Source organism: Mus caroli, chromosome 11 (assembly GCF_900094665.2).
Source record: "Mus caroli chromosome 11, CAROLI_EIJ_v1.1, whole genome shotgun sequence".
Classification (NCBI taxonomy): domain Eukaryota; kingdom Metazoa; phylum Chordata; class Mammalia; order Rodentia; family Muridae; genus Mus; species Mus caroli.
In genome coordinates this window covers 8,495,508-8,508,144 of record NC_034580.1, presented here as the reverse complement: position 1 = coordinate 8,508,144, position 12,637 = coordinate 8,495,508, and the positions used below count along the sequence as shown (strand labels likewise).

Here is a 12,637-nt window from a genome sequence, read left to right as displayed (position 1 = left end):
TTTGATTCTTGAGATTTTTATATGGCTCACAGTGAGATTTTGACCATGGGCTCCTTCCAAGCAGCAGAGAAGATGTCTCCCATCCCTGCTGTCACCTCTACACAGTGAACAGTGGTCTCCCATTAATTGTGCCTCTTCCTTCCTTCCTACTTTTAAGATCATTTATCTTCATAAGGAAGATTGGGACAAACAGGCATTGAGGAGTTTGCAGTCTCTGTCTTTGCCTCGTATCAAGCAAGCAGCCAACCTCTTGCTCCTGGTCCTTATTTGGAGCAAAACTGATTTTAAAAAAAAAAAAAAAAAAAAAAAAACATTGTCATCTGTTGCCATTTCTCAAGTCTTAGCTGTTCTGGGCTTTGTCTGCGCTGTTCTGCCAGTTCAATCCACTCTTTTGTCCCTTTGAGCAGATGATTGGGCTCCATTAATGTTTCATGTCTCCTTCAACTGTCAGGATACTCAAAGTTTAGTAGAGGGCTTGAGCCAAGCAGCACTTCCTGTTCCCCTGGCAGGTTCACTTTTCATTCTGATTGCTTGCTGGGAAGTTCTTCTGTGACTTCTATTCATGAATCCCTTCTTCCTCTATGATACAAGTATCTGTAGCTTACCAAGACCATGTGAGGAACAGGGATGCAGCAGTGAGCCTCACACTATTCTAACTTACCAATCATATAATGGGGACCATTTTGTCCAATAAAGTCCCTTTCAAGTGGAGCAGGGAACAATTTAGAAATAAGTAATTCTTTCATTTAATTATGATCAATGATAAAACAGTCTCTTCAAATCTCTTCTAAACTAGAGGCCATTCAGAATTACTGTCTTGAGAAACACTAGAGGAGAGCCTCAAATCACTTCTTTTAGAATAGCTAATGTTTACTCCACAGTGAAGACTTTCTCTAAGACACTGATGCATGCTGGTCTGCAGTGAGTCTTCACAGAGAAGACAGTTCAGTGGAGTTAAGCACTGTTAGCAGAGATAACCAATCAGTAGCTATTAGAGTCTAGCATCTGCTAACTACCTTATTTTCTGCTTTACCACTTAGCACACATGTGGCTGGCCACTTTGACTCTAGATTCAACTTTTATTTTATACTCTAGAAGTCTTTGATTTAATAATTCTACAAGATGAAGTTAGAGCACAGGTCCTTAACTCATCTATCTTTTTAAATAGTATACTTTCATGCCAAATAACTGGAATTTTGTTGCACAACTCATAGCTTCTTTTGGGGTAGTGAATGACTGCATCCTGGCTCCTAATTAAAGGACAATGGAAAGAGTTGGCATTTGTCTACTTCATGGTTTACCCTGTGGCACTTTTCTAAGGAATGGAAGAGTGGAGATGTAGCTAACCACAGAGTTTGGCAACTATGATTGGATGTTTAAATTCCTGAAAGACTGTAGCTTGATTAACTTAACCACCATTTAGTACCTACTGTGTGCCAGACCCCACTGTTAGGTAATGAGGCAAAAATGAAAGAACTTAGTTCCAGCTGTCTAGAAATTCAAGTTTAATGACAAAGGCAGATAGAAGATTGAAATCCATGTCAGGTGAGAAAGGAACTAAAGAAAGTAATTAACGTGTGATGAGGTAATGTGTCCAACTTTTGACTTAGGTGATATATTGCTTACTCTTTATTATAAAATACCATAACCAAAAGCTGCTTACAGACCACTATATTTTGGGTTATAGTTCCAGAAGGGAGTCCATAATGGTGAGAGAAGCATAGCCGCAGTCAGTCAGAGCAGGAAGCTGGCTGATCAAATTTCCATGAAAACTCAGGAAGCAGAATGATCGTTTTAACTAAACATAGGAAGCAAAGAGCAAGTTGGAAGTGATCTGAGGCTATAAACCCCTAAAGCCCACCCCCAGTGATGAAATTCCTCCAGTAAGGCTGCACCTCCCAAAGGTTCTGTTACTCTCCAAATGGTATAACCATCTGGGAACCAAGTGGGAGGCATTTCTCTTTCAAATGGCCCATAGGTCATTTATTTGTTAGTCTCCATTGGGATAACCCATTGTTAGTCTCCATTGTCAGCCCCATTTCTCTACCTGGAAAAAAGAATTAGAAAAATGATGACTTGACTGGTTTGGTAGGAATATTAGAAATAGCTAGAAAAATAGCCTGACCTGTGACATGTGCCACATAGAAATGGCACCCTGTAGGTACAGAGAAAATGACAGCTCCGTTTTGTCCTTGTCATTACTAATTGCAACCTAGGGCAGAAATAAAAATATTTTTTCCTATCTGCATTTAGCTTATGAGGTCTGCATGGAACTTATTCTATCAGGATACACATCTGTCACACTCTGAGGAGAGCCTTTGCTCCTGAGTCAATTCTTTAAGAAAGTGCTGCTTGCCGGGCAGTGGTGGCTCACGCCTTTAATCCCAACACTTGGGAGGCAGAGGCAGGCAGATTTCTACAGAGTGAGTTCCAGGACAGCCAGGGCTACACAGAGAAACCCTGTCTCTGGGGAAAAAAATTAGGTGCTGCTTAGGGCCATGTATTTATTTTTCATAACATAAAAACTGTTATGAAAAGAGCAAGCATCGTTTAGTAACTGTCATAATCCCTTCAGACTACTACAAGCCAGTCCCACAGCTTGGGTGGCATATAAGTAACAGAGAGATGTACTGTACTCACCTCTGCAGACTGGAAGTCCAAGATGGAGGCAAATGCAGCCCCTTCCTCATTACTGCCTCTGGCTGTGATTGTAGCGGTGGGAAGGGCAAATGTACCTGATCCTAGTTCTAATACAAAGCCCTCCTGACCTAATCACTTACCAGAGGTCCCACCCACCAATACCATGGAACTTGTCTCTAGTACCATTCAGACCTTAGCAGGAACTCAGTTCTAGTATTCCCTTAGCTAAGCCCTAGAGAGTGGGATTCATACCTCCAAGTCCATTCCAAGAACATGTTGTAAACATGAACCCCAAGTAATCCTGCACTTTGGGCATTTTAGGAGATGGCTTTGGGTGTTCTATTCTACACAGCCCTGGTCTGAACCTGCTATGCTGGTGGTGCTGCAGTCTAGTCTGTTCTAGAAGCCAGCTTTTGTCTCCTGGGCTTTTTGGTTCTGGGCTTTCCTGAGATGGCTTTCAGCCTCTGATGCCTTAACACTGAGACTCTTCTGAGAGCCGAGTGCCCTTTCTACGACTGCCTTGCCTGTAAACAGAGGTGGCGTCAACTTCTCTTAAGCACTGAGCAGACCCATGCGGGGAGGAGTGCTGGCCTCTGGAGTGTGTTTATAGACCAAGAACTTCAGTCTGCCAAGAATTCCTTCATCTGAGGATACAACCCTGCTGTACCTTCCCACTTCCCCTAAGCTGAAGCCAAAAAACATCCCTTCTTGAGCCGACCCCTTTCAGTTGGGAGTCCATGCTCACATTCCTACAGGACATACTACTCCCTGATAGGTGCCACTTAACCTAGAGCAGGTTTTAACTTCATAGATGGAATTACTTTTCCAAAAGTTGTTAAAAAAAAAAAAAAAAGGATTTCATATCCTTCCCTGCTACTTTATCTACTTTATATTTAACACCATAACTCTTTTCCCATGCTTGTTGAGTAAGTCTTCAATGTTTGGTGGCAGGGATTTTTTTTTTTTTTTTTTTACTGACATAAGCATTACACATACTGATAGGTACCATGTGATGTTTTAGTGCATGTATGGATTGTATAATGTTCAAGTCAGGATAAACATATTCTTCTCAAATAATTAATCTTTATGGTAAGCATTTAAAACTATGAAATGCTTCATGAATAGTATAGAGACATGGAGCTTGTCTATTTTAACATCTGTATCCCAGGACCTTCAAAGAGGTTGGATGGGTAGTTTGTACTCACTTAATATGTGTTGAATGACGCAGCATTGGGTAGGTGAATAGATTTTGAATTTATGGAGTTAAGTTCTTGAGTGTACAGTGTCTCTATTTAATATGATGATAAATATTCCTTAGTGTCTCATTTGGTTTTAAAACATTGACTCTTTGAGAGCTCAATACCCATGAGTGACAGACTTTTGGGCCATAACCTTGAGTTTCCTTTTCCAGTTCAGTGTTCTTAAACTAATATTTTTAGGGTTGATGGAAAATGGAAACCTCTAAAGTGACAAGTTATTTATATAGTTTCTTGTACCCAGGCTTCTGCCTGATTTATGATGTAATAGAAAAAGTAGAAATTGAAATTAGAAGGCTGAGAAGAAACAGTTTAAATTGTTAAGGAAGACTTGAAAGATACAGTTTATCTTTGTCCTTTTGGAACTTTATTTTGTAGATTGTGCATACATACAAGATATCTTCTAAAAGTAAAAATAGAAACTGCATGGCTGTATCTGTGCTTTTAAAATGTAATTTGCAGCTCAGGTCTTTGGGTCTCATTTGGCAGGGTGAAACATTTAGGTAGTGGAAAATTCCTTTTCTGTGTTGTATGGGTCTTTGGTGCAGAATCCAAGTCACCTTAAAGAACTGGAAAGAGACTTAGTAATGTCCAGGTGCTTCCTTGAACACTGTGAGAGGATACTATAAAATCCAAGGGAGGACACTTTACTATGGGACACTTATTGAACACTGGGTGCCAGTTCTTTAGTTTTATGAATGGAATCATTGAGTAAAATAAGTAGCTTTTCTTATTTTTTTTAAATGGAATTATTTACAGTCCCCTAAAACATAGTTTTAAAAATAAATCTCATAGGAGTCAAAGTACAAAGCAATTAATCATTTTGTTACTGTTTTGTTGTTGTTGTTGTTGTTGTTGTTGTTGTTGTTGTTAGAAGATGGGTGGTATGTAGTTGCACAGCCACAAAGATACCTAGCTTCAACTTTGATTTGCCCTAGACTTCAGCCAATGGCACTAGCTGCACTAGTTGTGGGCCCCAACTGTCTTTAAGAGTAGACAAACTTTCTGTTTATTGTAGTTCTATTTATTGAGGCTCTATTGTCAGTAGAGCTTTGCACACACCATTATAATGTGACCATGTTAAACAACCACTTCCTGACACTATCCTGAGTAGTGTCCAAACATTACTTTTATACTGAAGATTCATTTTTCTGAGGAAGAGGATCCCATGCTAACTGTAACTCACTTAAGAAACAGACAGCATTTCTGTGCCCCTGTAGCAAGCCAGTGCTCTCAGTACCTGGAGAGGCTAAGACTCGTTTGCCTCAGGGTTTTTCCTGTTCTTGTTATGTCTCCTAACTTGAGGATTTCCTTCATTACCTTAAATTGATTTTCTCAAGGATTCCCTGTGACATTTCTCCCTGGCTGCACTGGTATCAGCACTGTTCACCAGAGGCCATTCTGAAGTCTGACTTGCATGAGTCCAGACCTATGATAGCCATCATAAGCAACATCCATGCCTGTCTTGCCTCAATCTCCTCAGATGAGGCATGTTTGAGAGGGGAATGCTGGGCAAGTTGAGAAAAAAATAAGGAAGTGGCTCTAAATTGGGGATAAAGTGATTCTTAGGGCTTTGCTCCACACAAGGATCAAGCACAGGGGCTAGGATCAAGAACCCAGAACAAGTGAGCCCTGGGTGGTGAGTGAGCAGCTCTGAGAGAGGAAGGTAACATAAGGCTAGAGCAGGGTTCTGTCTTTGAAGTCTGAGCATGGAACATTGCTTAATTCTAGCAGAGGCCTGCCTAAATAAAGCAATAAGACTGGGACTTAATTGCCCATGTTTGAAGGTATCTTAAAGTCTTAAGTTTAAAATTGCTTTTTTTTTTTTTTAATGTAGGAACTGTTAGAGCCACGTGTGGTTGTACATGCCTGTATTCCAAATATTTGGAGACCGAAATAGATAGCCAGACCATGTCTCAAAAAACAAAGCAAAAGTAGTCATACTGGTGTGTAGCCATTACCCAGGTCTAGCCACAGAGCCCTTCTCCAGGTGCAACTCTAAACCCATAATGCCAGCTCTTATCCTCTCCCCTAGACGCTGGCCACCTCAAAACCTCCCTCCTCTTTCTTTCTAGATATGTGTAGTCTTTTTCATTTGTACACAGATTTCAAGATCCCTAAAAGCTATAGATGCTTGTGTTTCAAGTACAAAATGGTGTTGGGTTTGCTTATAAAATAGGAACACTTCATATATGTTACTACTTGATTATTTATAACACCTCATTCTATAAAACTAGGCTATAGGCTATACTGCATTGCTTTAGAATGATGGCAAAAATCATCTGCAAATATTTAATGTACATGTATAGATTTTGTTCCCCCAAATGTTTTTGCTCTGTGGTTGCTTGAATCCATGGATATATGAAATCTTAAAGGATACTAATAGTACCTTCATTTATTCTTTTAACATCTTTCACTTAGTTATTAAATATGCTTAATAATAAAATATTAGTGAATTAGTGCTTCCCTTTGTAACATTTCTCACATGTTTAATTGATTGATTTCCTGCCCCCTCAGGTTGGAGTGTGAACAGTGACAGTTGTTCAATACCAACAACTGTTTTTTATAGTGAAGTCTTGTTCCCTAGGTCATGGTTTTTTAGCTTCAAGTGTACTTTAAAAGAGTGTTGATATTCATTTCTGTCTTTAAGCCTTTTTAGCAATTGCCACAAAATGACCAATCAGAAAACAAAGTAGCATATATACTGATTTGTAACTGAGTTTTTAAAAGACTTTACAAAAACAGAAGGTGCTTAGAGAAGATCCTCTTATTAGGATGACAAAGGGTAACATGTTCAGTTAACAAAGTGCTTTCACCAATTCTGGTCACACAGTTAATCAGAAAGACCAAATACATGCTGTATCTCTGTCTCTGACTCAACTCCAGGAAAATGGCAGCAAAAAACATAGTCCAAAATGAAGAATCAGAAATTTCTCAGGTAGACATGCTCTTTAATTCTTCCTTCCCTGTCATTAAGTCACATAGACACACAAGCTTGCCTATAGCTCTTCATTTCCCAAGAGATGTACAGCCAGGGCAAACAAGGAAGGCGCTGAGTGTTCCTGGGGGGGCGGGGAGGGGGCTTACTGTGAAGATTGGGCCACCACAATGGATACATCATATATGCATAATGCCTTTAAGACAAAATAATTTAGCAAAGAAAACGCAGAACCACCGTTAATCTCCAGCTCACATAGAAAAGACACTAGATGGTGCTATGAACCAAGAAGTGTGTTATTTGTTAAGGTACTAAGGTACGCATGCCCACATGCCCGGGAGGGGAGAGCCTCCTCGACTTCTACCGATCCCCTTTCCTTACCCTTTCCAGATCAGCACACCTCACTTGACTTGGGGGAGATATTTGCCAGTCAAGGCTTATGAGCCAAATAAGAATTTATTTAACTAAATTTATATGTATTTCCAATATTTCCAAACAGAACTAGCCTTGAGTTTGTTAATGACAGTGAAGCAAGAAGAGATGTGAATTTTAGATCAGATGACCTCAAATATTTGGGGCAAAGTCCATGCCTAGTTGCAACTTGGCTCTTTATGGAAGGGAGACAGCTACTAAGAGTTTTATTTGGCAGCCATGTTTGTTCAGGAAACACGTTCTTACAAATTCATTGGAGGTGAAATTGTCTATATAAAGTCATTTTTCTTTTCTTTCCTAGCATTCTTTCTGAAGAGGTACCCTTGTGGAACTTGTTTCATCACAGCATATCAGTCTGTCTCCTTCTTCCACTTCTGTTCACTGGGAAAAAGCCTTTTCCAAATGGTTTATGATAGCTCTGCTCAGATTCACAGGAGTACAAAACAGTTTAGCAGTTAGCCACACGGGTAGAAAAGACACACAAGGTCCTCACTGAGAAAAATATAAACTTATAGAACATTTACAAGAACTGAATGTGAGGCTGTTAAGATAGGTCAGTGGGGAAAGACACCTCCAAGCTTGACAACCTGAGTTCAATCCCAGACCCACATTGTAATTAGAAAGAGAAAATCAACCTAGAAGTTGTCCTCTATCCAGCACCTAACTGCCGTGATTCATGCCTTGCCATAAATAAATATTATAATTTTCTAAAAAAATAACTAATATAGTTTTATTATATTTTACTCCAGTACTTAAAAAATAAAATTAGTGTAGACCCTTAAGAATCAGCTATTTAAACATAATTTAGAAGATTTCATTTTTAGTCTACATTTGAATTTTAGGAACTTCAAGTAAAGTCTTATCAGTAATTTAAAAAAAAAGTCCAAACATATAAATTAGTAATTGTCCTTATAGGACATATTAAAGTTGGTTTTTGAGTAAGCCATTGTAGAACTTTGTTGCTTTACTTTCATTTTGACCGCTCTGAAAAGCTTGAAGATTTGAAGAATCTGAGTATAGTAGCTATCATTGATTAGTGAAGACTGTAACCTGGTAATTGGATGTTCTCAGATTAGCCTGGTATCCTTTCAAAGACCACCAGTACAGTATATTCAGATGAAGAAATTACCCACTCCAGGGGAGAGGACAGCAATCTGGACACGTGCTGTCTCTTCTAGAATCTACCTGCTTTATATGAATAATATTTGAATGGTATCAGAATTGCTTTGGCTTTGGCTTTACTACAGAGAACCAACCCAGGAATTTACCTGTTCCCCAAAAAAGAAATAGGACAGGAGACACCAGGAACTGCCACCAGGGGTCGGCACAGCCAAAGACTACAGCAAGCCCAGGGAAAAATAGCCATGAATGATAATTTGCCAGCACGAACCAAGCCATTTCGTTTTCTCAGAGGCTGGGAGCGCTGTCGGACCAGGAACTGTGTTGCCAGTGGGTTTCTCTAGGAATAGAGCAGTAGAAATAGGGAGGGCTCAGTGTCTTACAAGGCTCTTTTCTGTCTAAACGCTTAGGAAGTAGCTCTGCACGGAGCAAAACTTGGTTCACATGGAGTTCTTTTAGTCAGTGAATGGGCCTGACACACACATAGTGAACTTTGCGTTTTACCCCGTGTTGCTTCCAAAATGATCTGTCAACATAGAAATGCTTACTTTTGAGTAGAAGCATGGGTAATTCTTAATGGTTCATTAATTGTTAACAAAATAATTGTTTGGAGGACAAAATAATTTTTAATAGTTAATTAACCCTGAATGTAAATGTGTCAGGCACGGATTCTGGAACTCTCCTGTAAGTGCCAGACTTATGAACTCCAATGTAACTTCTGTCCCCACTGGGGTCTTCTCCTTAGCCATCCTCTGGTTCCCTCCTTTCATAAGTGAACTAAATGCTGCTCAACTACTATATCTGGGGAGGCCTTTAAGAGGCCTGTCCCTTCAGAAGACAGCAGAAGCTGAAAGTGTAACCCCTACCCACCCTACTAGAGTCTTAGATTGTTGTTACCTAGGCAACCCCTAGCTGGGCAAGTGCTCTGCTTTGACCCTCAGCAATTTCCTTTGTGATATCTTAGTTTTTTGGTCATTATTAATTACCAATTCATCACTTTTGTCCATTTAGTATCTGACTATAGGGTTAATATGTGACTACTCAGAACCTTTGCTGTATCAAGATCCTCTTTCTCCTCCTTGCTTTATCTATATACAGTTCCTTGACTTCATTACCAATCTGAATGCTTGTGTGCACCTACTTCTCTCTTGGGCCACAGCCCACTGCTCCCTCCTTGTCAGCATCTCTTACACATGGTGTCTGCTCTTATTCCATCAGTGACTGTACCAGTCACCACTATTTTTAGCAACCTGCTACCTTGACTCTCCTAATGACCTTGGAACCTGAACTGCCTAGATGCACCATGGGTCACTTCTGCTATTCAGTTTCCATAATGGTCTCTCTTATATCACCAAACCAGGGCCATTCAATGTTCTGCTTCTGCTTCTATATTCCCATATTTGTGCTCTGTTCCTTCACCCACCAGAGAAGTACTAATCCCTGGAATGGACAGTTTCTTTCTATTTCTTACACCATGCCAGGTATTCTTTAGTGGGTTTTAGTATCTTTTGTTGTCACATCCTTTAGTCTTAAGAAACAAGAGGCACAAAGGAAGGCCACCTAAGACATTGTAGTGCTGAAGAACAAAATCCTGGTGCACATACATTCTAGACAAGGACACTACCACAGAATTAGTGGATTAGTGGCCCAGCTAGATCTAGAAAGATCCTTGAGCCCATTTGTTGCTCATAGCCCAGGTCAAACAAGCATCTAAATTTATTATCAAATTCAAGATGCTTTCTACTGCTTAAGGTTTGGGGGTGGGGGGAAGTAACTTCATTCCTTAAACATGCTTCCTTGGCTAATAGACTAGTTGCTTGTTTGTGTTGTTTTTCTGAAGAACAAGTGAAATGGAGCTGCTTATTCTGTATCAGACTCTGTTATAAAACAGTCCCCTGGGTGATGGATATATTGCTAACTCCGTATTATACTTGAAGAGACTTCTAACTGAAACCTCCGGTATGTTGTCCTGGACATGGAAGCTGTAAAAGCAATCTGGGCATGACAAGCAGGTTCAAAATGCCTTCTCTTATTTCTTACTATACTTTGGAGGCATTGACCTCTGTGAGAGTGAGTGTCTTGCATACTGTGACAACCTTGTTTGGGGTTTAAGGGTCACACCTGGCCATATCTTACAACTTGTGAAATGCTATGATACAATCAGCTTAGGTCACTTCTTACCCTATTGTTAAGTTGACACTTTAGGAAACACCTTCACAGCCAACTTCTGCTATTCAGGCTCTTACCATCTTTCCACCCCTTCTTCCTCAATGCTCCCTATAGTACAAGAGTTGAATTTTAGATGTATCCGTAGGGACTGAGCACCCCATGATCAGTTCTTTATATTTTGTCTAGCTAACTTTCTGTAATGGTTCCCATTTGTTGCAAAGAGGTGAGAGGATGAGTTGAATCCAATTAGAAGTTATGCTGGTTTAGTAAAGTGATATTTAAAAAAAAAATCTCTAATATCCATGACTCATTTGTACTGGGAAATTGAGTAGGTTTCCAGTACTGGTCTTAAGTCAAATTAGAGAAATCATTGGTTGCCACCAAGATATGGGTGCCACTATTGCACTGTTACTATCTTGCCATGCTGATCACTGTTGTGATTCAAGGGTGTTATAGCTGGTAGGACTGTTGGTCACCATCTTCCCTTCATAGCTTTCATAGAACCTTTTGGTCTTCTGAAAGCTACTCCTCAGGGAGGAGATTTTCAAGTCAGATCCAGCTTGGGTGTTCCAGATCTTATGTCCAAACTTCATGGTTTCTTTAGCAATAAGGACGTACCTTCAACTTCCAGAAGACAACCAAGAGCAGCTGCAATAGCTATATTATTCTGAGGTGTCTTGGACTCCCCTGATGAACAACCCAAAAGATTTTTTTCATGCCTAGTACTGAGATTCTTATTTGATAATATATAGCTTTTCAGGAAGCATTGCCATCCCAAATGGAATAACTTCATTTTGAACTATACATGTAATATGTATACACACAGACTTAACATATATTGTATGTTACTAATATGATTTCATAGTAATATTAAAATACTATTTGGTTTAGCAGCCTGGTCATCCAAAGATAACCGTTTTGGTGGAACTCTACACCGTCACTGACATTTTTTTCTTCTCTTGCCATTTTTTATGTACAGAGCATGGTCTTGGGCTTCAAGTACTAATGAACAACGATATTAACTCGTCCGTGGAAAGCCTTAACTCAGCTTGCAACATGCAGTCTGATACTGATACTGCGCCACTTCTTGAGGATGGCCAGCATGCCAGCAACCAGGGAGCAGCATCTAGCTCCCGGGGACAGCCACAGGCGTCCCCGAGGCAGAAAATGCAACGCTCGCAGCCTGTGCACATTCTCAGGTGGGCCAGAACATGTGCTGTCTGCACAGACAATGCACTCTGCTCTCCAAATGGTGATAGGCAGTGACTGTAAAATCAAGTTAGATGAGTTTGTTCTCTTAATAGCAGCTACAATTGTTGCCCTATAATCTTGAGGAAACCGATCTACAGTCCTAAAGCCAAAGCACAGTCCTGACCCCTACCCCTGTTTACTGTAGTTTTCCCTACACATACATAACAGTGGTGAATTTTGGCTTATTAATTAGACACTATAATATGTACAACAATAATTAATAGTACAAAAGATCAATTATAATGCTAATGAAGTCATGTGAGTGAGTTCTATCCTTCCTGTTGGGATAGTGAAGTGACACAAAGTGGTAAGATGGAAGGAAGAAAGTGGGACAGTTGTTGTGATACACAAGGCTGCTGTTGACCATCTGTGGGTATGTCATCAGAATTTTCAAGTCATGCCTCTTCCAGCTGACCTCAAAGAACTAAAAGTGCAGCTCTCAGTGGCCTTGGGTATGCTGTGTAACATTTCAGCATTTGGTGTGAACTTGCTGCCTGGCTTAGCAGCTATACCTTTTCCTGAGCTCCTGATTCACAGCAGATTCCATCACCATGCTCCAAGTTCATGTTCCTCAGAGGATTGTCTATAGACCGGCTACAGTGTCCTCCAGGGCCTGCTCAAAAATGTACAGTTCCAAAAGTGGTTCTGGTTTGGCCTTATCCCTAGGAAACTGAACAGAAAAGCAAGCAGCATAGTTAAGAGTGTTCAGTAATGCTAGTTTTGTTGAGAGGAAGATGTGGAGCCTATAGTCATCTCTGGTTTATAAAAGCAAGCTGAGGAAAGGAGTGCTTGAGGAGCACTGCATTTGTCTGGCTCATTCTCAGGACTCCCA

At 40.2% G+C, this 12,637-nt stretch overlaps 1 protein-coding gene across 8 annotated transcripts in view; it reads left to right on the top strand.

The window, feature by feature from the left end:
• Positions 1-12,637, top strand: part of Grb10 (growth factor receptor bound protein 10) — a 104,533-nt gene that overhangs the window by 55,761 nt on the left and 36,135 nt on the right. For all 8 annotated transcript variants that reach the window (XM_021177707.1, XM_029483454.1, XM_029483452.1 and 5 more), the window contains exon 3: positions 11,534-11,753. In XM_021177707.1, coding sequence (XP_021033366.1) covers positions 11,560-11,753 — 194 coding nt within the window. In that variant the 5' untranslated portion in view covers positions 11,534-11,559. The remainder of the gene's footprint in view (positions 1-11,533; positions 11,754-12,637) is intronic.